At 39.3% G+C, this 25,126-nt stretch overlaps 1 protein-coding gene across 1 annotated transcript in view; it reads right to left on the bottom strand.

Annotated features, from left to right (window-relative positions):
- Nucleotides 1-25,126, bottom strand: part of GUCA1C (guanylate cyclase activator 1C) — a gene marked incomplete at its 5' end in the record, with an annotated part of 41,651 nt that overhangs the window by 5,381 nt on the left and 11,144 nt on the right. The window contains one exon of the mRNA XM_082052250.1: nucleotides 639-788. Within this exon, the coding sequence (XP_081908376.1) occupies nucleotides 639-788 (150 nt within the window). The remainder of the gene's footprint in view (nucleotides 1-638; nucleotides 789-25,126) is intronic.

Genomic DNA, 25,126 nt, shown 5'->3' with positions numbered 1-25,126 from the left:
GAAAAATAAGGAAATCATTTTTTAAGAAATAATACTGCTTTGGTTTTATGGGTTTGAAATGGACCCATTTTCTGCAAAATTTTCTACAATATTTTTACCCAAATGTCATTGCATGTTTTAATGATAAAATTAAATTTCCACAGTTTAATTTTAAAATAGGAGTAATGGCATTTGCAATAAACAAATCTAAAAGCCTTTCAAAAATTTAAAATATTGGAATATTTTGATGACAGCTATATTGTTTCTTGCAGCAAGTTCAGTTTGAGGAGCCAGTTTGCCACAACAGACTGGCACAAACACTTGTAACCAGCTGTTTTATTCATTATGCTGCTTCAGTTCTACCCTGCCTTACAGTATGGTTTATCACAATAAAGTCTCTACTGTTTCTACAGGCTTTTATTTTCAGGAAAGCATTATATCTGTAGAACTGTGGTTTAAAGTATAATATTACTTAGATACGTTTACTTCAATAAGCAGGAAACTAACAGCAGGAGTATTGCTGGCAGAACAATTCTGGTTTTACAGCTGTACAACATTAGGTAAAGTACAGACAACCCATTTACAACACATGATGAACCACTGTTTTGGGGGCAATGCAGTGTGTCAAATGTCCTTGTTATTGGTCATAACTTGCTTACCGAGAATATGCTTAGTAGTTCTTTTTTGTCAATACATCCGTTTCCATCAGCATCGTATAGCTTAAAATACCATTTCAATTTTTGGTCAATTTTCCCTCGTATAACCAAATTTATTGCAGCTATGAACTCCAAGAAGTCTATAAATCCATCCTAAGAGAGAGAAAGAAAAAAACCCCTCTTTAATAAAATTTGTTTTCTGTTCATTCTGATAATTTCACAGAAACAGGTCATCACATTCACTATAACACATACTGATTTTTAAAGCACCTTAGCATAGAAATCCCCTGTGGTGGTTAAAAAAGATGCACTCAACTGGAAACACTCTAGGACAGGGTGTTAACATAGATAGTTTTGTTCCCCCCTGATAGCTGGGGCAATAGGGGTGGAGGGCAAATCTCTTCTGAGCAATTGTTACTGACATTTTTTGAGGAGAAAAGAAACAGTTTTGTGGTAGACATCTACATGTGAAAAAAGGGTGTCTGGGATATCTGGTTTGGTATTAATGAGATGTCTACAGCAGAGCTGCTTATATTCCTGTGAGTACTACAGAACTGTGGATGGTTTCCAGTTCAACAGAGCTGCTGCAGGTGTTATTCATCTGAGAGATCATGCAGAAGTGTTGTACATGGTAACCAGTAACCTGGCATGAAATCCAGATACTGTCTTTTTTCCTTACAAACATCATATCTCTGACTAATACATTTCGCATGGGAAATGAAGCTTTCAAGTCATAAACTAGTTTCTAAATAGTGAGGATTGGCTGATGTTCATAGGGAAAGAGCATTTCAGATCGACTTAATGCCATATTTTCTGCATTATTCTCTGAAGCTAGTGATGGAAACCTGTCAAGGACAGGCCAGGTGGTTTAAGCCACTGCAACAGTTCCTTTGTTTCTATAAAAATGTGATAAGGATGGAAGAAGCAGTTGCTGAATTTGTAGAGTACTTGCTCCAACTGTTTCTCATCTGCCCACATAAAGAATTTACTGCTGGTAAATTTAATCTTGTGATCTTTTCGTTGGTCAGAATTCAATCACTTGGAAAGCCTTGGAAAGACTGTCATCAGTTTCAGATGGCCTGTGTTTGAGAAGGCTGGATGAGTATCTACTAGGTTTAGCGTATTACTTATTTTTATTGTCATATATCAACACATGTTTCGCCAGTTGAGGTTCTCCAACTATCAGGCATTAATCTGCCCTTGAGACTATAAGACAAAGGAAGAGAAGTCCTGTAAAGATGCAGTGCGACTCATGGCCATGCTTGTAGTGCTTGTTTTGATTTCTGCACAAGGGTGTTCGGCAGACTGGCGTCTAAGAGGTAAATCCAATGTTTCAAACACGCTGGATTCAAAGTACATGCAGAACTGGTGCGTGCATAACTTGTGCAGACTGACTGTTGCTTCACAGACTCTTGGTGCAGGTTCTGCTGTGTTTGCTGGATTTATTGTAATTGCAATCACAGCAAACTCAGCAAAGGCAAAGACACCATTCAACTGCTGTTTGGGATAAAATGAGATTTGGCAGTAACTGCATGTAGTTTTCAAACAAGATTAGGCCCAGTATTAAAAGCAGATGCTTTACTAAATAATAGACAGATCATGTACCACAAACTTTATGCTTCTTTTTGGCACACAGCTTGAATTTCAACTTTTCAATTATTATTTCAAGAAGCATCTCATCAAGTATTTTACAGGAGGGCAAGGTTTATTTCACTGATTACATTTTCATCATCTGATTCGATAGATCTATTAAGAATGTGGTTAGATGCATTTCAAGTTTGCTGCTTTTTTATTGCATTTCGTGCTACTTATTGAAACTACAGATTCATTTTAGGCTTGCTGGATGTCCATGACAAGATTAATTTTCTTCTTTCTCCCTTACATTTCACTTTGGATTTTGGAAAATAGTATTATGTTTACTTTTTCCTACATCTTGGTGTCACTGTCATTGCTCAGACAAAATATCAGAAGTTTGGACAATGTAATAATCTGCTTAATGTGCTTGGGTATGTAATTCTGATCTGGTGGATTGTTTGGCCTGTCCCAAGCAGGAAGGGGCTGAAGGCCAAGGTCAAAAACTCTCACCTCTGAAAAATACCTGAGAGAAGTTGTAGTTGTCAGGAAAGTCCCGGCCACAGTCTGTTGACATACAAAGACCACTGGCAACATATTAACAGCAACCAGTGCACCAGGAATAGAAACACTGAGAATGCAGACATTTACCTACGTGATGTTGGACCAGAAGCGTCGCAGAAAGGGATTGATGAGAAATGTACTGTTTTTCCCTTCTACACCAAACCCCATACATTGTAGGTAGAAAAAAACACATTTATGTGATGCAGAAGGCTATGGAGATCTTCTTACACATGTACAGAGCTTTCTCAGATGCAGAGAAATACCATGCTTTCTACAGTAGCATGTAAGAGCCTCAGAATAGTACATTAAATAACGGAAAAAACCCCATAACGGTAACCTATGAAGATCGTTCTGTGAATGCAACAAAAAATACAATAAATATGTTATGATGCTATTGAAAGAATACTGCTGTGCTGATTTACCCATCTACCACTCTATAACCATTCGCTGTACAAGTATCTAGGTAGGTCCTTATGTGTCTCTGGGCACTGTAGAACTTCCACTCTGTGCAGCACACACAGTAAAGCTTGTTAGGAAGTCAGTAATTCACAAGCAAAGGGCTACCATAAAAATAACGAAATAAATAACCATAAAATGAAAAACAAACAACAACACAATAAACAGAGCTGATATCAGTGGTGGAAGATAGAAGTAATTTGCTTCTGGTGCTTTATTATTCCAAAGAGCAATCTTCTAATATTTTTATTAAATGGAGTTAATGCTGGTGAAGTCTGCTTATTTGGCAGCTTAGGATACGGGACAAATTTGGGTGATCGATGCATTTCTTGTGTGTGAAGGCTTATTTATCATGTCTGTGTGGCACTGGCCCTGCCTTCCTCAGCTGCAGCATAATTACATTTGGATACTATGGATGGACATCTATCTAGTAGGATGTTGAAGTCCTGTTTCTTTCCCTGCCTGTATGTGCAGAGCCAGTGGGGGTAAGCCTACAGGGTACGCCTCTGGAGATGGTGTAAAATAAGAGGATGGAAATCTCCTAATGTGGTTTTGAAAAGTGGGCTGTTGGGACACCAAAGAAAAGGGTTCAGTTCTTTTTATACATGCCCCAAAGTCTTCTGGACTTTCTGCTTAGCACAGTAGACTTAATAAAAATACATACTTCTTTTTTAGTCTCTTAATGCCTTGATCAGATGAACTAGAAGCTTAAGAATGGCATTATGGTTGTGCATGTGTTTGTGCCCTTTGATGCTGTGTGTTTTTAACTTGTTTTGCTTTCCCTGATGAGTGTTTTTTTTAAGCCGCAGGAACAGTTTGATTCATAAAACAAAGGCAAAGGAAGGCTCCAAAACTAGAATTAGAATTTGCTGATGATATAAAACTGATACTCACAGCCCTGAAGGCACCACCAGCCCTGACTGCCCCTGCCCAGACCCCATTTCAGTTGCTCACTAGTTACTGGATCTCCTGAGGAGAAAACAATTGAATTTTATCTACTTATGAGATGTTTTTGCTTCAGAATGTCAGCCTGTGTGCAGTTGCTGGAGGCTGTTTGCTTTTGTTGGGTGAGGAGGGGGATGTGTGCCCTGTGAGGCCAAAGTCAGGCAGTGAGGGACCTCAGCATTACACAACAGCAATTAATGCCCCGGCCCTGGGGCTGTAGGAGGGCATTATCCCTTGCTTCTTAGAATAGCATCACTAATCTTCACAGGTCCTTAAAAACTGTCACAGCTTCAAACTATTTGAATTCAGATTAAAAATAATTGACTTGTCAGCTGTGAATGCACACCTGATCTTAAATGGCGCAGGGATTCAAGGTTGGGCCACAATGATCTGAATTCGGTGTTTTGGCTGCCTGGCTCTCACCTGGACATGATTTCCTGACCGTGTTGGGGCAGCGCTACTGGGATGGTGAGCCAGCCCTCTCCCATGGCACACCATGGCTATGTGCGTGGAAAAGGCAGATTTCCATCTGCGCAAAACCCTGTGATGAGTGAACTCAGAGTACTGAGGACTCTACTAAGAGTCTATGCACAATAAGCGGTGTCTTGTATTCACATTAGTTCTGGAGAAATCTCTGAACTCAACCTGACAACACCAGGAGAATAGCTCAATAGGCTTTATCAGGATTAACAAGCGTGCAATTATAGGTGGTGTAGGTATTTCAAACCTAGGGCTTAGGCCATTAAGCCTCCTTCCCTCCCCAGTCCCTGTCATTCAGAATACTACTTAAACCTCGTAAGTCAGAGAGAAGAGGCACAGGTCAAACATCAGATTACAATGGCTCAGAATAACTGTGACATTTATAGCTAACCCTATGTGCTTCTCTTTTCTGTGTAGGCCCCATTTCAAATATAGGACTGCTTTCTCTGCCCTCAGAAACCTAAAGGAGGATTAATTTTGCTCCATTTCATCTTCACCCATTTCCTTGCTTTTTGCTTCTGAAGACTTTCAGCTGTTCCTCAAAGGTTGCATAGACATTACTGAAGAAATACAAAGTGACTCATGATTCTTTTCTGTTGATGTGTTCCGAAGGTCTGATAGTGGAGCTTGGGGCATGGAGGGAGCTCCAGATCCCCTACAGGCTGTGGCCAGAATCACTAGTTTCCCAAGTAAACAAAGCTGGCGTTTGTCACAGGATGGGGGAGACTCTTGGCAAGCAAAGGCTATTAGATAAGGATGAAGAATGAAGCAGGGAATTAGGAGCTGCAGATCGTTAAGTGGTTTTGTGGCATACTCACTGTTATATAAAGAGACAAGGCTATGTTGACCAGATTATTACACAAGGTTCTGCTTTGCGTGGACAAAGAGGACCTGCGAGATTTGGGGACTTAGAAAACGCCTGGACCTTTGTGTTAGGGGAGTTGGAAATACAGAGCCAGCTATGTGCCCTGTCTCTCAAGCTGGTAGGCTACCCTGATAAAACCTGGTGAAATCAAAATGTTAAGATGACAAACTATTTGATTTATTTAAAACTAATGACTACGCCCAAGTAAGTCCCCACCATCACTCATGGTTTTCTTTCAGGATTACTGTAGAAGCAGGAAGACAGGGAAATCATCAAGGCGTGGGGCTGGGTCCTGTGCTCAGGCTGCAGCACAGCACAGCAGTGCCCAGGAGGGCTGTACTGGAGAAAAGCATGTTCTGAAGGACCTAACCCTCTGCCATCATCTCCTGGATGGTGGGATTCAACTTTCTGTGCCCCTAATTTTGAGCCTTTGCCTGTGCTTTTGGGAACATCTTTCCCAACTTAAAGCAGTAGTTGAGAGAAAACTAAAAAATGCAGCCATGACCACATAACACATTTTTCAGCAAATTTCTTGCTGACTATTCAAGAAGAATATTCTTCTTTGACAAATCCAATAATGTATCAGGACAAACCTCCAGGAAACACACATCAAAGACATATGTGTCTTCTAGTGGCCAAGATGCTCTATTGTCTTGGGTGCTCCTAGGTAATGTTACTAAGAATTAATGTCTCAAGGCATGTATGGAAGAAGGCTCCTAAAAGTTAAGCACATTCCCTGAACTACTCAGTACTACCAGATAAAGGACTTCAGGGAAGGAAAAAGTTAATACCCTCTACCTTTTTTACCTAGTAGGCATCTTTTATTTCTGCAAAAAATGGGAGATTATAGATTGTGTTTTGTCACAAGAAATCAGTTACCAATTTATTGTCATTACATGAATTTGCGGCAAAGTTAGTTAAAACAGACCATCTAATTTCTGCTGCATTTTTTCTGCAATTATTATTTCCAAAGCATGCTTCACCAACATCATTGTCACCCACAAATGTGTGAATCATGACTGCATAGTTTTGGATGTTTCAAAGCAACATTTAAATAATAAAGGGGAAAAAGAAGAAAATGTAAACCTGGGGTAGCCTCTAACTGCTCTATTCATAATTAATCAGGAAATAAGTAGAAAAAAAAATTTAAAAAGACAGTTGCACTTAAAAAAAATTACAATTTCTTTAAATAAAAGAAGCAGATTCCTGAACTGTTTCTCATTAAAATCTTTTTCCCCTTTATATACATCATAACTTAACAAGTAGTATTTAAAAGTAATTATGATTAATTGTACAAAGTTAATCTTCCTTGCCTATTCACATAATGTGACAAAATTATAGTGTTAGCTGGTAATGGTAGTAATACTTTCCAAGTGCTTTTTAAGCTCAGTGAAAGCTGCAGAGTACATGATAACTTGTTTACACTTCAATGAAATTTTCAAAGAAACGTCACATTGTTAGAAAAGTGTAATTGCTTCAGTTTGATGCATAATATTGGTCACTGAGTAACTGCAGATAAAATAACTCTAAAGCCTTTTTTTTTGTTTTAAAAACAGGAAGCATAGGAGCTCAGCATGACTCAGTGGGAGACTGTGTAGATGATGAAGATTATTTTAAAATGAAATTGAACTTCATCATTCTTTCATCCTCCTCCCTTTCTATACTGACTCACATTGAGTTTTGCTACATCTGTTTCTGCATGACATTCAGTAAAAATGTATGTGATACAAATTTAATCCCTGTTAAGGAAAAAAAGTTAAGGCAAAGAATCAGTTGAGCAAACCCCTAAATGCTTAATTTTTATTGTTGGTTCTTTTTTGCCACTGATTTCTCTGTAGCCAATGCAGTGATTCATTTTCTTTAGGTCTCTTGTGCAATGTAGTTGGCATTACAGCTCCATACAGGACCTACAGGCTGGGATATCTTAACCTGTGGATCTCAGGTGCTGGGACCTTGTGTGAAAGGGGACTCCTGACAGCCAGGTGCCAAAGCATCAGTGGATCTGGTATCTCTGGCCTTGTGCCGCACACAGTGTCTCTGACCCTGATGCGCTCTACAGTGTGATGGACCTACTGCCCAAGTGCAGCAAATCTCCATTGCAAAGGCAGTGAGCCTGGACACGCTGTGCACGGGTGACAAGGAAGGGGCTATTCAGTGAGGTGGGGAAACTCCATGGGGTGCACTGTGAGTGCCACTGCCTCATCACATAGCTTAATCCAGTCCAGCTAAGCACCAAGACTACAATGCAAGAAAAATTTAACTGAAATAATAGCACTCGCCTACATTAGTATTTTGAAACGTTGCTTTTAAAGAGAAAATTTCCTGGACATTCAGATTACACTTTTTGAAATATGAAAAAAAAAACCCACCAAAATCTGCAATACTGTAATAGAGATCTGAGATAGGCCTCACTTTAATATCCCATGTAAAGAATCAGGCTTCCACACTTGATGGTGCCATGCCACTACTGGGGAACGACCTCTGGTTTAAAACTTTTAGATCTTAACTCGTACCATCAAATCCTGTAGTCAAGAATACAACTGTACTGACATTAAGCGAGTGATCATTCTAATGATAATGTTAGCTTAGGCTTTTAGATGGTAATGACACATTGTTACAGCATAAGTTAGTCCTATCACAGCACAGTCCTGTGCCAAATCACTGGAAAACAAAACTAAGACTGTGAAATTGCACAAATAATTTTGGGAAGTTCTTACAAAGTAATAGATGCATTTTGGGAATCAATGTATAAAAGTGGATGTAAAATAAGTCTGGAGGTAGTTAAGAAGTAGAACAAACACATTCTTTAAGACAGTCTGTAAATAGTGTTCCATGGAACCAGGTGAAATAACCACAGAACATAGTTGCTATTACATGGAACTTTTTATAAGGGGATGGTACCTTTCAAAGGCACTTAAGAATGGTGACAAAAATGGTATAACTACACTGCCTCTACAAGAACAAAGCATAATTTAACCTCCTCCTTGTTTACAGTAATCAGGCTAGTTACTTTACATTTGGGATAATTTTATGCAACATTACTCCAGATTAAGGAGAAGCAAATGGTTTAGCTTTGCTGGTTTTGTTGCTTTGGTTGAATTGTGTCTGAAACTAATGGGAAAATGATTTGAACATACAAACTCATATATATGAACATATAAACTCCAAAAAGCCCAAATATTTCAGGAAGTAAGAGCTGCAAATGTTTGTTACTTCTGACAGAAGAATTCTTCCTGGCTAAGAGATACCTTGATTCTTATTTTCTTCTAGCCCTTGGTTTAGAAGCTGATTAATTTTTTGATACACAGGCTTTTAGTGTTGACTCCGCAATATGAGAGCTATGACTGTTATGAAAAGAAAATAAGTTTTCTAAGTATTTCTTCTTGTGGAGACTAATTAGAGGTAATTGTGAGAGTGAAAAAGGGTTAAAAACCAGAAAAAGTAAGACTTAGATTTCTCTGGGCAAAGTGGTAATGGTTTGTGCTGGACCAACAAAAGGACCACAGAAGAGGAATAGCATAAAATGTTAGCCTGTCTTACCAACCACAATGCCAGCTTATGTGGTCTTGGCACCATAGTGTAGTGTATAATGCAGATGTTGCTGCTGCAACCTCACTGCCTTGGTTCAGCCTTGTAGATTAGAGTAAGCTAAGAGAAGTTTACTTGTCCAGAGAGACATTTTAGCCTGCAGACATCCCTAAAATTGTGCGTGCAGCTGAACTTACGTTTGCAAAACTATTTGAAGACTTAGGATACAAACGAAGAAAGTTGTTCAGAAAAGTTTGGGAGAATATTTCTATACTTACCATCCTCTCTCACCCTGCTTTGGATAGCTATTGACTATTACACCTAATTCTATTGTGTCAACTTTGGTAATGCCTGCAAAGATGTAAAGATGCAGCAAACAGTCTAGGCAGTTCCTTAGGCAGCCTGACAATTCATATTCCTGGTCCTGAGGACACATCAGAGCAAGACAATCTAAGAAAAGAAGGCTGACTGAAGATCAAATTTTCCATCAAAGGAGAGTTTGCAAAGATGCCCCGAGCCTTTATAAGTAATCCTACAAGAGGTGGAAACACTTATTATTTAGGTTTCAAGTAGTGTTTGAAGTATTGCTCACTACAGTCATTTTATTTCGTTGTTTAAGACCGCTTCATGTCTTCAATAAGAACATGGAAGGCAGCTATCACATAGTGCTAGGTAGTCATCGCATAGCTGGGCCATGTCAATTTTCACAGAATAACATCTTCAGTAGAATCTCTAGCAACAGGTTGCCTCATATAAATGAAAATAATATTTCTCTGTCTCTCACAATTCTTAAGAAAGAGGAAAAAGTGAGTGCGAAAATAACTGAAAATCAAATGGAGAATTATTGCATTAGTCATCAAAACATCTCTGAAGAACATTACATCTTTCTGTGAACATTTGCACACTTTTCTTGGAATATGAGGTGCAACTACTGCTTTCTTAGAGAATTTAATGGCCAAATGATTCGCATGTCCTTCTACTACAATACCTGAGAAGATATTCTTGGCTAATCCCATTCATATGCCCCTAGCCAGAGAGGATAAAATCTATTTATAGCCAGAACACAGAATCAGATGATGAAAAGTCTACCTGAAAATGAGAACTATAAAGACATAGCAGGACAGTGGGGAAGGAGCTAGGATGAGGAAGAAAGGAATGGTGGTCTGCCTCCCAACACTTGCCAGCATTGTGTGAGGAATGAAATGAAACTCTCATTCTTCATGGAAGAAAAAGAAAAGGCAAAATAAAGCTTGAGATTTAGTTTACATTGCTATGTAGTCATTTTGACATACAACAAAGTTCTATTGAAGTAACACATTTTTGCATTTCTTATTATCTGATCTACATCAAACAGCCTGTTTCAACTTTCTGCTTTAGATTTTAAAATTGATTCCTTTAAAAATCTTTTTTATAGTTCTAATCTGCATAATGATGTCAGATGAACTCTAGTTTATCACAGAACTACTTTAAATTTTAAATGAAAAAGAACAAACTAGAAAGATTACTAAAGACTGACACAAATGGTGGCTCCTTATCTAAAGATTTCATGAACTCTTTGCTGTGGAGTGTCCATTTTTCTGCATCTATCAACTTTATCTCTGCGTAAGAAGTGTAGCAGAAAATACTGCTCTCAGTTGAATACTATCCAATGTTTCATAAAACATCAACAGGAAACCCTTGCACTTGCATAATTTTCCTTTGGTGCCATGTCTATTAATCTTCTTTACTCTTCACAGTATATCCTACCTTTAAAAATGCTATTTTCTTACAAAGCAACAGACACTTCTTCCTGCAGCTAGTTTCAATCAACGCCAAAATAAGCAAAAAGAGAACTACAACAGCAGCATCCCATTTTCAATACATTGCTTCACATGTTAAATGGCTATGCAAATGTTGTCCTTCGCAGGTGAAAGGAATTCAATCAATCAATTCTTACAGTGTTCAATTTTTATTTTTAGTGGTAGCAAAACCTATATGCAAACCAGTGGAAGAGGATGACAATGATCTGGGTTTCTGATTTAAAGAAAGAAGATTTTTTAGAATAAGTGTTAAGTAATAGCAGTGCTGACTAAAGAATGTCTCCTTACTTCTGTTTAAGAGCAACTAATGCTTCCAATATATTATGGATACACCAGACATTGTTTTTCTAGAAATGCTCTCTCCTTTAACATTGATGTAACCTCATTTTGAAGGATATAATCTCTCTGAAATATGATACATATTCTCACAGAAAATCAAATATACATCAGTATACTTGGCAACTACTGAAGTATTTTAGATAAACATAACTGTTTCCTCTCTAAAATTCAAGTAGGCTGCATGAACTAGGACTGCATGACAGTTATGCATGCACTGAGATGCAGAAGGAATAAGAAAAGCAGAAGGAATTCAGCTTACTCGTATGTGAATGTAGCTTTTTCATTTTTGTATTACAAATAGCTTAAGGGTGAAGAAGATAGAGATCGTTTTTCCTTAAAATGACCTAATAAATGGAATCTTTTAGAAAATGAACTCTGTTGCAGTTGTATTTTTTAAAAACCAAACCAAACCAAACCAACATTATTTTTGAAGGTTTTATTTGGAAAGCTGTTGCAAAAGATAAACCCACCATTTATTATACTGCCAATGCCATTATGTGAATAATGTTTACAAGTATGAATGTATGAGTCATGAATAAAAGGTTTGCTTAAATGCTACCTACTGCATTCCATGTGATAATGTCAAGGAAAGTTATCTTTGCAATTAGAATTCTGAATGTTCAGCATCTTTGTTTTTCACTGCAGCTATGAATTATGAAGAACAACTTTCAAACTTCGCTAGCCTATTTATTTATTTGTTTATTTATTTAATTATCAGCAAAGCCTCCCACAGAGGTCAAGGAAAGGATGAAAAGTCTTGACATAGAACCCGTGTTTTTAAGAAAGATGGAAAAATTAAAGACATCTGCATACTTGTTGTACAAGGTCATTTAATTATGAAACAGCTGGTGGTCTGCCCAAGAGACACACCAGAAATGGTTAGCATTTATTTAGTATGTTCCTGAGAAGAAAGCTACACAGCCTATGTCACTAATCTCCAATAGAAACAGGCCCTGACTGGAAACAGCTTTTATACATTGAGCAGATGTGCTCTGTTGAGCTGGAGGTGTGAATACCTGTACAGTGCTGTGCTCTGCCACGTATAAACACGCAAGATAAGCGAGTCCTAGAAGCCTTACAGCCACAGTAGGGTTGCCTCTTTGGCAAGGCAGGTTAGTGCAATGCTCTGAGGTTATGTGGCCTGCCTGCTGCCAAGGCCAGAGGCAGCCTCCATCTCTACATGACACTGGATTTTGATGTGGAGATGTACCCCTCCTGTTGTACGTCCACTGACCACAGTCATTTCCATGAGTGGGGAGTGGAACTACTCTATTATCTGCAACCTAAAGAAATCCAGAGAAAGATAATCTTTGGCTTGCAACTGAATTACTCTTGGTATTTTTATGGATGACTTGAGTGAAACAAGCTTTGAGTAGGCTTTCAATCTATCACAAATTGTCAGAAGCAACTACTATGCTGCCACAATTCCTTTTTAACTCTTTCCAGTTTACAGGCAAGATGATTTTTTAAAAATGGAAATCCTAAGTAGGAGAAGCATGTCTGTAACATATTTCATCTGGAAGCAACAAGGCTAACAAGGAGGTAAAATGCAATTCACATCTGTAATTACGGCCCCGCACCTGCCAAGTCCCATTGACATCCTATGAGGTTATTGTTCCACAGTTTACCTGCTAGATGTTTTAAACTGGGCATGCATGAAACATAGCAGAGAAAGTCTGTGCACCTTTGAAGAGTGTTTTATCATCTCATTCTATGGCAGAATACCTCCAAACATGGATGACCCCAAGTTCACTAAAGGAGCATTAGGCTGCTATAATTGGAAATGCACATTAATCTCTGGCCTAACACTTTAACTAAGCTTTCTGATCAGATTCCTATTTGTGAGAAAACAGAAGCCTGCATGTGAAAAATATATTTTATGCTGAGAGTAGAAGACCTTATTAAATGACTTAAGTTTTCCAGAGTGAGTTTCGTTAGATTTAAAGCAACTGTAAGCTAGCCCCCAAACTATATGCTTTTATACATGAGCTTCAGCGACAGAAATCATGACAATTTTCAACTGTAAAAATCCCACTATTAAATCAGGGTATTGTCTGGCCACAAAAAGTTAGATAAGGAAAAAATCAGGTCATATAGTGATAAAATGAGCTGGAGGAAGCATGGGGGAAGGTTCAAGTTTGCTAGCTGTCTAGGTGAACAGCACTTCTCTATAAAGGGTATTATTAAGAGAAAGGAAATAATTTCTGTAAAGAAGTTTAGTGTACTTCACCACTCACTGGCATAATGGCCCCTTTTTTAGAAAGCAACAACCAGACAAGAATACAATAGCAAAGGAAATACAATTTCAATCTACAAACCTGAGAAGATGCTATAGTACTGAAAGAAACTGAATGTAAGCAAAAACTCAAATAACCAATTTATTTCTGAATTCATGTGTTATGCATGCAGCTGCTCACATCCATTAACATCTGTGGCTTGGAGGTGAAAGATTATAATATGTTTAATACTGCACAGTGCCTAAATGTTCTACATAATGTCATGGAAGGATAATGACCCCTTACTTGTACAATTAGAGCTGCCATTTCAGAGCCCACAGTGTGATACTCCCAGTCAGCCATCCATTGACCACTCTTTACACATCTGCCCTTAACTAAAAGCACTTTTCAGGGTCAAAGCCTACATTTCTGCCAAAAACCCCTGGGAGGAGAAAAAGCTGTAGAAAGGCCATAGAACAAAAAGTGACTGTATGGAATATGGAGATCCTCTTATTTTACCTCATCAGTAACATACAGTGTTCCTCTCTCCTGCCCTGAGAGGCTGGTCTGTTGCCACTTTATTCCCAGCTTAACCGCCTAAAGAGCATCATAGTCATGTACTTGAAAAGTGTTTGATTGATGCTTGTTATTTCTAAAAGTATACCTTAAAAATAGTGGTCATTAATCTTGGTAATAAAAGAAAAAATATAATTAAACTTGTGAAAACAGTGCTATTAACAGTATTAGAAAAAGAAACAAAGGCTGTATGGTAACAGAAATGCAAAAATTATACTGAATAGAGATTACACTACAACAAGTCTGTAAAGCTCTGTAAAAAGTTGTTATGGGCTCAGGATATAAATCATACATCTTAAATAGTTCCTTTCAATTTTTATTCTGAATAAAAATCTCTGCTGGTCTCAAATATATGCCAGAGTAAGTTATCGTTCCCTGACTTCCGTCCCTAGCAAGGCTGACTCTCTCAGTACCTAACATACCTTACAAAGGCTTACAAACTAGTGATCAGTACAGATTTCTGAGCTTTGATGCACTCGGGTTTGATTCCCAGATACTATATTGTTTAATACCCATTCTCCCCCCCCCCCTTTTTTTTTTCCTCCTCATTTTTCTTTTACCTTGGAAGCTAATCTACAGGTTGGGATCTCCTTGCTGTTACCACATCTCTATTCCACATTACACAGAGAGCTGAAATTTTCAGGAAACCTAGGTATGAAACACCTGGAAAAAAAGTGATATCTATAGAGACTGGAAGAGGTACTATGCTAAGATACTCCAAGAGGGGTTCAAGGATCACCATCGCTGTCAATGGCCATGCATGTGGTGGTTTGGAAAAGTCTTTAGCTCTGAAGGCTGGCAAATCCATAGATTTGCTCAAATTGAGTGACCCAGTCCCTTTTTGACAGATATTGAGGTGCTGGTGCTGGACACATATGGCCTTCTTGGTGGAGGGATTGCTGTTCCAACCCACCCAGTTTGTTGCAATCAAGCAGGCCAGTCCTCGTTGGTCTGGTATCTGTGACCCCAAGCATAATGAAATAGAGACACAGGAGAAGACAGTAGCGGGAAATGCTTTCTGTTGAATCAACTGTACAGCCATAACCTGCAGACCCGCAGGGATATGTTCCTGAAAGGTGTGGTGATGAGCAATATGATGGGCGATGAAGCAGTTTTACTGTGAGACTGAATTCCTCATCATTACTCTGTTTTTCCATCCTTTAGCCTTAGCTGATCTTGGTTCATCTGAGGGAGATGAGAATGAAGACAATGATGTGGTAAAGTTCAGAAAGATGTAACAAGAAATTTCCTGGTAAAAGAGGGAGTTGGTCCCAGAGAAGAGGCAGCTGAGATCTTTCAGGATGGTGATCCTGAAAGCCATGCTGAAAAGACAGTATGTTCTCCAGCTGACAATCCTGGTGCAGCTCCTCCTGCATCTTTGTCCTCCACACTATGCATACTGTCCCTCTATGCTTAAAACACATTTATTAAGTCCCCACAAGCATTTGCCCTCTACTTTTTATGGGAAAAGCTGCTTTGCTGTCTGGCAACTTGACTGCTTCATATATAAGAGTGATGACAGCCTGCAAGGAAGGGTGACGCAGCTCTGAGACACCAGATAGAGAAGCAACAATTAGCAGAGGGTTCCCACTTTGTTTTGTGTTTGGCCACTGCCACAGCAACTAATGTTGAGAAAATGCTCTTTCTGAATCCTGATTTTATTCCACACTCCTCACTTTTACATTAATCCAGAATCTGAAGGTCTCACAAATGCGAAGGTTTCACAGTTCTGCAGAGTGTGTGCTGACAGGCAGTGCCCTTGGACACACTGGCATTGCAATGAGAGGAGAGCTCAAGGTGGCCAGCGCCAGGACCTTACATGAGGCAGTGCTGAAGACAGACCTAGAAAACAACCCTCACTTGTCTGTCAGTTGTTAGATCTTCTGATGTCTTTTGCCTGTTCTGTTCACAACCACATGGTCTAAGGTCTTCTCCACCTAGTGAAAGGTGCTGTACACAAGTATCAGATGACCATGGCTTTGGCCTTTTCTGTACAAATAAGGAAAATATATATTGTTTGTCTGGGAGCCAGCTACCTTACAGAGAGCTGATTGCAATCACAAGTAGTTATTGCAGTAGCAGGGAGAGAAACTTAGAAATGTAACCTGGAGAGGCTGCTTGACCTGTTCATTAAGTTTGGTCTTGTAACTTGGGAACTGTGTGGGATCTCATCATCTGAGTTACGTTTTCCTCTCTGCCACAAGTTCAGTACAGTACTTTGAGCAAATCTGTTTATCTATGCTGCACTTTATCATCAGTTAAGTGCAAACCATATCTTCCCCTCTAACATTGTTGTAAAAACTTCTTAACTTTGTATTTGAGCATACCAATATTTACATACACTTATATACAAGTATGGGATAAGCAAAGGATAGAAGAATAATGAGTAAACTGCAAATTATATCTAATTTTCAGAATTGTTTCTTGACATTTTTTAAGTGCCCCTGGAAAGTACTAAGAAGAGTCCTACTCAAAGCACAGTCCCACTTCTTCACCTCTGGTGTACCATAATGGCAACCCTGTCCACAATAGCAGTTTTGTGAGCAGACCCCTAAAGAGGAGCGTGCAGGCTACAACTCATAACCAAAGCAGCAGTATGAGATTAAAGAAAGAAAGAAAAGAAGATTTACCTGGTTCAGATCAAAGATATCAAACACTCGTTTAATGTATACATCTCCCTGTGGATCCAGGCCTTGCAGATCCAGGAGTTTCTTGAATTCATGCAGACTAAGCTGTCCAGATGGACATTCTCTCATAAACTTGCTGTAATAATGGTGCATCTCTGGGATAGGATCATCACCTGGTACTGATTCTTTGGCGCCCATGTTATTATGTAGAAAGTGTATCTTTTTTTCCTATTCACATTTATACCTCTCCGGTCCAGAATCTTGCTCATGACCAGAACTCAGACAAATTCTGCATTTAAATGACCATAGTAAACCTCTTATAGCGTAAGTTTCTATTTTTATTTAGTGACTATCCGTACTCATGTGAGATTACCTTTAATGCCCAGTTCTAAATCAGGTGGGATTTCAGAATGTGGCTAGAGAGCCATGCTCAAATTATTGTTCATGAAAATCCAGACTATCCCACTGACTACGAACTTGCATATTAGAAAAAGATAAATTAGGAAATCCTCAAAGTGGTTGACCGAATTATATGCGAACCATTAGCAACACATAGAAGTCTAATCCTCAATTGTCCGTAAGGAATAGCTACAATTTTTGCTGTTAGTAAGGATGGAAAAGTTTGAGAGTGCAAAAAGATATGCCCCTTATAACATTCTCTCTGTTGTAGGTGGCTTAAGCCTTTCTGAAAACAGAGCCCTTTGTACTCCTCTTTGAGGCACTCACTGCTTGTCATGAATGTGCTGTGTGGTATCTTGTGTTTGTGTGCAATTGCATCCTATTTCCTCCCTCTCAGCATGGTGCCCAGATAAAACACACATTTTTGGTCACCAGCCTTGTGACAGAACCTGAGCAAAAGAAGAATCTCTTGCATTAACTTTTTTAACAACTTGGGTTAAGAAGTGAATTAAATACAAGTTTCCTCGCTGTTGGTCAGTTCTGTAGTCCTGCTTTGTATTTTACAGCTTTCAGGAGCTGAACTCCTTCCTCTGTAAGGTCAGGGAAGGGGTTAAGTATCAATAATACTCCTGTACTGATTAGCTTCTCTACAAGGAGATGAGCGGCTCAGGGACATTACTATAGGACACACAAATTTGGAACTATAAATACTGGTGTAAAACTATAGGATGTTAGAAATGCAAAAACAAGACACTCCCACTTGTCTTTTTGATTTATAATCGCACATTGGAGTTAAGGAGCACAGTCTTGTGAGGTCCTGAGTGCCTCATGAAAAACAGCAACCTCCCTTCAGCCCAGCATAAGCCAGAGAGCAATCAATATTGTGCAGGCTCAGGACAGTTTTTGGGAAGGACTTCCCTTCTCTTAACAGGGTATGCTACAGCTCTCTCTACAAGAACATCACTAAGTTTAATACCACATACTTCAACATGTGGAATAAGAGTAAGAAAGCTTGAGCACTCCTCAAGTGCCCATGAACTTTTGAAGATTAATCAGGAAGATGCAGACATTGCTGTTGTTTTAGCCCAAACTGGTTCATTAGGCAAAGAACACACAGTGAATTCGGTAGTTGGTGTGCGTTGTTCCCCCAAAGACCATCTCTGAGCCCTAGAGCTGCTGTGTGCTCCCAATGACTGAGGGAGAGTGGGGACACATCTTGTGTGGGCATCTTGTCTGCAGGCGAGTTCCGGCTGGAGCAGTGGGGGTGAGGGAAAAGGAAGCAAGGACAAGGGACGTGAAAGGAAATATGCAGACAAACCTCTTGGGTATATGCAGTCTGACAAAAATCCTGAATTTTCTTCTTCAGCTATCATGCCGTGCTGTTAAAGCAATGACTGGTCATAGTGTCAAACACCAGAAAAAGACAGGGCACCAGGAACAAGACTTAGGCAGGCTGCAATCTTAATATGATGTGATCAGGTACGAACAGTCCATCAATAGCTCACCCAGTGCTAGCTATCCTCCCTCTTTTATCTCTTCCACCGGACAATAAACAGCGCTCTTACATCTCTTCACATGATCTTGTGCAAGCACTGTTCACAGGATCCCACTTAGGCACAGGCAACTAGGGAGTCACTCACATCTACTCAACCCCTTCCCCTCCTTGCTATTTTCTGCCCCTGAAAAACACACTACTGCTGCTTGCTTCCTGATAGCAACTCTTGGGGAATTGTACCCGTCGTGACTGAGGCACACGAGAGAGACCACTGCAACTGACTTAAAGATGGGCCCTCAGAAGTCAGATTTTTATCAGATTTTGTATCAGATTCTGGTAAAAAACTTACAAGAGAGAGTTATTTTACAATCATTCCAACTTTAATACCTGTTTTCAGGATCCCTTTAGTTTAATAACAGTAACTAAAACACCTGTAAAAGACAGCAAAAATGCCTGGGGAAAAAGTGATCGGATTTATACTTCATTCTCAAAGCATCCCTCACTCCTAGTGGGGGACTGGAATAGTATATAATAGCAGATATTATACCTGACAAAAAAAGGAAGGTGAGTTTTACGGAGCACAGAAAGGCTGAAATTTATAACCCACTGCATAGTTTGACAGCACTTAATAAACTCACAAATGAAATGTGTGCTGAGGCAGTAGAAATTCTACAGAAATCACCTGTTCCTGAAGCCGGCAGGAATGGAACATTTCTACTTTTATAAATAAAACCAGAAAAATTCACAACAATGTGAAGCTGAACTGATGAAATTAATATAGCAAAGCCATTTTGAAGAATGCTGAAACAATGGGTACAGAGAATTGTTTGTTTACAGGAAGCCCAGTGAAATGATTCCGAATCTGTAGCAAACTGAACTGAAGCTGAAGGAAGAAGGTAAAATTACAGTATCTATTGAGATCTATATTAGAGATACCAAGAAGCTTTCTGGAGTCTGTACAATATTCTGGGCATTAAGAAAAAGATACAAACAAGCAACAGTGGGACTAGGTACTTGCACTGAAAATAATGGTCCTATAATAAAGAAAATTGCTGGTTCAAGGACCAACTGTTTCTAAACTGTAAGAGCATGGGACATACAGCAAATGCACACTGCAGGTAGAGCAAAACTCTCTCTGTAGGAAAATATAGAAAAAAAATTGGAGTCATTAATCCTGCTCTAAAAATGGTATAAAATCTCATCCGTTTGAGAAGGGATTGTGCCATCTAGATGTTTTTACAAGTGAGAAAGAGGTAGTCTTTTGACAGTTTGAAAATAGCAGTTGCTCTTCTTTTTTTTAGAAAAAAAACTTCACAGCAGGGTGGATCAGGAACTACCCTCATATAAAAAAATGGCAGAAAAGTAAAATAATAAAGATGACATTTTCTTTCTCTTGGGTATTATGAAAGCAGCAGTAACTTGGCTGTAGGCAGCAGATGCTAAATCCCTGTGTTGTGAAACAAGGAGGTCACACATCTTTCAACTCTGAGAGATTCAAGTGAACTCTACCTGTTTGAAGTGTGTGACAAAAAAACTACTAGTGCTTGAAGTGGCAAATGCCAAGTTTTAAATGCATTTGAATAAAAGGTTATCTACAGATTTTTAATCTAGAAGCTGTGTCATCTTTGGTAATTAACTTATTGTCCACTCTTGCTCACTCTGCCCACTCCCTTTTTCCTTCCTCAGCAGTGTCTATGTGCCATTTGCTCTGAGACATGCCAGTTCTCTCTCCTGTGTGGCTCAGCTTGTGCTTCTGGACTTTGCCCTGTATCTCTCTTCTTCCATTCCCTTTCTTCATTGGACTCCACTGCTATCAGATGCTGTGTCCTACCAGTGCTGGGTGCATGCAGAGATCTGCTCATTTCAGTCTCAGAAGGCAGCTACCTGGGCAGGACCACAGAAAGCACCACTGCTGCATTCCCATGTCCCAGCCTAGCCAGCTGACTTAAGAGCATCATTTCCTTCCCCCTGTCCTGCCATCTCCCTCTCTTTAACTTCATTGCCAGCTCCTCACATGCACATGGCTACCCCTCATCTTCAGCCAGCTTCAGAGTCCATTTATGCCTCTTAAGGTAGATGCAACCTACTTCCTAGCTCAAGCGGACCTGGGCGAGGTGCTTTCAGAAGGACTACCTAGGCTGCCCAAATGAAAGAGAGCCATCTGGACAGGATACGAAATTGTAGAAAGGGGCTATTCTCAATCAGGAGCTGGAGTGGCCTATCCTGGTCAGAAAATTTGCCCCATGAAGGCATGAAGGCTTTAACTCTTTTTTTTTTTTTTTTTTTTTTTTTTTTTTAAAATCCCAAACTGTGAGGACCCAAGCATCACCATCTTTTCCCTATGGTCCAGCCTACACTTTTCTAACTATTTGAATGAGTGTTTAACTTCTAAATTCTGCTTTCCTCCTCTTATGCATGGTACAAGGAGAAGGACCAAGCTAGCATTTCCTTTTCCTGTCTCTTAATCGGAATGGTGGCTTTCTTTTAAGGATAGTTTTCCTCTGCTTCATAAACTAGAAAACTTTTGCAGTAATGAGGCAACATTCTAGTAAGACACAACCTCCAGTCTCTCTGCCTAAGAGGGGAGAGCTCACCAAATTCTTGCTAACTCAAGCATGGGGATGAGGAAAAGAGATGTTGTCTCTACTTTCTATGGAGTTTTAACCATGGCATACACAGCAAATTGTGTGGGAATATATATACAATCACTTAATTATTCTATCATTGAAAACACTGATCAAGCACTGGCACAGCTTTGTTAGTTAATAATCACATTCCTTGTTTGCCTGCTACTATATTTCTAAAAAGTAATGTTTTCCTTGGGTTTGGGTATGGATTTAAAACCAAAACAGAAGGCAGTGACCATTTAAAAGTACATCTGTAGAAGCCTATTATGTCCGATTCCTTTTTGTACTACTGCTTCCTTATTCCTGACATGGAGATTATGAGTGTAGCACAATGATACTTGTTCTGGTGATGAGATAAGCAATTGTGCTTATCTCAGTTGCACACAGTCTAGCCTAGGCTTTTTTTTTGTTGTCATAACTACTTCCAGACATGTTTTTGTGGGTGGTGTTAGCCACACATGCTACAATGCCCTGATATCTATAAATAACCAACAGACTGTGCCTAATGAAATAAATAGACTTACACTTCCCACAGAACCATTTGTAGTGCAGTTGTTTTCATTTTAATGATTATGGGAGGTGCTCTGAGATACTGACTTTACATCTTTCATTTGGAGCTAAAGATTTAACATAATGAAGGCCCACTCCTGAATCTGCTTTTTTAAGTCAAGGTTTCTAGCTGCCAAAGAGCTGCATCCTCCTTTATCAGGAGGATAAGTCAGGAATACTTCCGTTTTTGTAGGTATTGCACATTCACTGATTTTCCTGAACTCAGGGTTGGCAAGAGCTTGGGCTGCGCTTTGCCTTGTGGTCATTAGGGAACTGCAAATGGGACCAACAACCTCTGATTAAGGACGGAGAGGCAAGTGTGGTGACTGTTAAACTGTTAATTTTAAGTGGTCTTACTAGAAATGAAGGGAAAGACACCTCTCAGCCAGGGGAAATCTGAGAGGCCAATGCAATGTCCAGACTTCAGCTGGGAGAAGTAAAAAGGGAGGAAACCATTCAACTTTTACACCCTGATAACCTGGTGAGGAAGGGGGATGTGTGTGTGGTGGTGATAAACCACAAAATACTTAACTTTTAAAAAAATTTAAATACTTGGTTTTCAACCATCTGTAGCTACCATTAGTTTGAATTTATAAAAAGTAAATTAAGTTAATAAATTCTTATTTCAAAAGTCCCCCAAATAACCCCCACCCGAATGACATTTTGATGCCGCAAGCTGTTTTCATTAAGGATTTCAGCTTAGACAACTTGGATTTTTTCAGTTAATAATGTTTAATATAGATCCTTACACAACTCTAAATCCCAGCTTCCTGTTTTTATCTGCCTGCACAGCACAGCCATTTGGAAGAATTTTGGATATTAAAGCATCTTTTTTTTTCTTCCCTCCCCATCCACCAGCTATAAATTCCACTGAGTTAAGCATTTTGGAAGAGGGAAAACTGAGCCAATAGAGAGACATCATTAAACATTTAATGAAAAGGAGAGGCTGTCTTCCCTAATTAGGTACCATTGTTTTGATTGGAGATGTTCTCCTTCTTGGTGTCTGGACTCTTCCCCAAACCGAGCAGACACTGAGCAACTTGCATCTCCCAGTGGCTCTGGTTAGCAAGGCAAGGGTTTGTTGCGGTTGCTGAAGAGCACGGTGGTATTTCTGTCTAGTAATCCCTGTCCAAGTGGTTTTCTGGGCAAGTGGGAGAGGCAAGACGTGTGGAGAAACACCCCGAGGGGCTGGATCTTGTGGCTGACACTGCCAGCAGCCTCTTCTCCCTCTTGCGGCAGCTGCGCAAACTGCCGCATTTATTCTCATATGTTGTTTTTGTCCAAGTTATCCTCTCTGTTTCTGACAGAAAAAGAACCTCTTGCTAAGATCTTAACTATCTTTTCAACACTTTTCCTGCACAGCTTGCATTTGAGTTTCACGAGGGTTTCAATTAACGTATGAAGAAGGCACGAGACACTGGTTCCTCCTTCTACTCTTCAAAGATGTATTTCCATCTTTATACTTGTGGCTGAACTTTATCAATTTGATTTCTTGTTTGTTTGTTTTACATTTCACTTATTTCTTTGCCCTCCTCAAAGCCTGGTATCTACATATCTTATTTCTGCCTATTCCCATTTTGACTGTACTTTTCCACTGCATTTCTTGATTCTTTCCATTTATCTTTTTGAAGAAGTAACACTGTCTTCTGATTTCTGATCTATGCAAAAATTCAATTCTGCCATCCTTCCACTGCTCAGCTTTAAATGTTGCTTTATTAAGGGTTGGGTAGGGAATTAAAACAGTTATATTACTCTTCTACAGACTTTCCAAATAAGAATAAAAATTGTGCTAATAAAATAAAGGAAAAAAAATTCATTGTGACTGTCCAAAAATGCAGCTCAATAGATCTGAAGAGACTTTGTTTTGAAAATGGTGAGGAAAATAATATTTGAAAAGGAGAGTGAAGACAGAAATATATTTACACAACCTTCTAGTAGTAAAAAAAGGGAACATGAGGGTTTTAGGACTCTTGCCCAGTCCTACCTACAAGGAATCAATCTTGTTTAGTAGATTTTTGAACAGCTCTTCTCTTAAACAGCTTAAATGACATTGAAAAGAATCCAACAAATCCAGTTTTCTAAGTTCAAATAATACTGCAGAGCTGCTGGAAATTAATGAGAAAAATCCCAATTATGGTTACTTAACGCTTCTTATTTGATATCACTAGGCCAAAGTCCTCTACTGTTCATGCTAACACATACATTTCATGACAAAAATAGTCCGAGAAATTTTCTTTACCTGATTCATGTCAAAGAGGTGAAACGCCTGCTCAACCCAGTATTGTCTTAAACTCATGGAGACTAAGTTGCCCAGAAGGGCAACAATTCATAAATTTCTGGTACCACTGGCTGTTTTCTATTGCAGCAAACTTATCAGCTGATTCCCTGGCACCCCCAGCACCTTCTCTCTATGCATGCCGCACTGTTTACCTTTGCGTAGTGCTCCTGTGTTCCCTGGCTCATATCCAGCTAGAATTCACCAACAGACCAGGAGCTGTAAAACTACTATAAACCTCTTAAAGATCCCTACAGATCTGGATTAGGCAAAAATAGAATCTCCGCAGCATCTTTCTTTGCAGCCTGTTTGAATGCAAGCAGGCTCGTCAGTAGGTGGCTGCTTCTCTCTAGCTAGAGCTACCGCAACACCTCAACGTGTTCACAGGGCTCAGCCTGCTTCTGCAGGGGCTCTTTTGAGGACAAAATATGAAATTTCTGCTCACGTTGTGCAAGATCCTGTGCCAGGTTTGCAGTCTTGGTACCCTTGCTAAACTTAAAATGCTTCACACTGAAAATGTGCTGGCTAAGATGACTTTGAATGCTTCCTAAACTGTGAAATGGTGTTGCTGTGCTTTGTTGGGAGGGCCTTGCATTCAGCCACTGGGAAAACAGGGAGAATTGTAAATCCTGCAAAATGCTGATGAGGTGTATGGTGGCTCTGGTGTACGCCAGTAAGTGTTCATCCAGCTGAAGGAAGATAATTGATAAACAGTCCATACAGTATCATAACTTCAGCATTGAAAACAAATGCTCTGATAATCTCTCACAGTAGACATCAGGTTATTTAAATAAAAAACAGGTGCAAATCACACACCAGAACCTGAAGGAAGGATATGAATCAGAACTAGTGAAATTAAGGAAGGGGACTTTTTAACTGAAGGGAGACTTTTCATAACTCTCCAATTCAAAGTACATGCTTTGAATTTTACTTAACATCCCATCTGAACCAAGCATGTGATAAATAATTGTCATATAATCTTAAGATAAAAAGAACTAGGAACATGTCCTGATTTATATAATTCTGAAACAGTAAGAGTGTGGGGGGGCACGAAAAAGTAATCACATTGCTTCATTTGCATAATCCACTTAACACACACTTCTGTTCACACAGTCTCAGTGATAGGTTTTCAGATAGTACAGTTATAGAAATTTGAATATTTAAAGCATGGCACTTTCA

This window comes from Streptopelia decaocto (genome assembly GCF_964273445.1).
Source record: "Streptopelia decaocto genome assembly, chromosome: 1".
NCBI classification, from domain to species: domain Eukaryota; kingdom Metazoa; phylum Chordata; class Aves; order Columbiformes; family Columbidae; genus Streptopelia; species Streptopelia decaocto.
The sequence above is the reverse complement of the archived record's forward strand: the minus strand, read 5'-3'. Positions and strand labels throughout refer to the sequence as shown.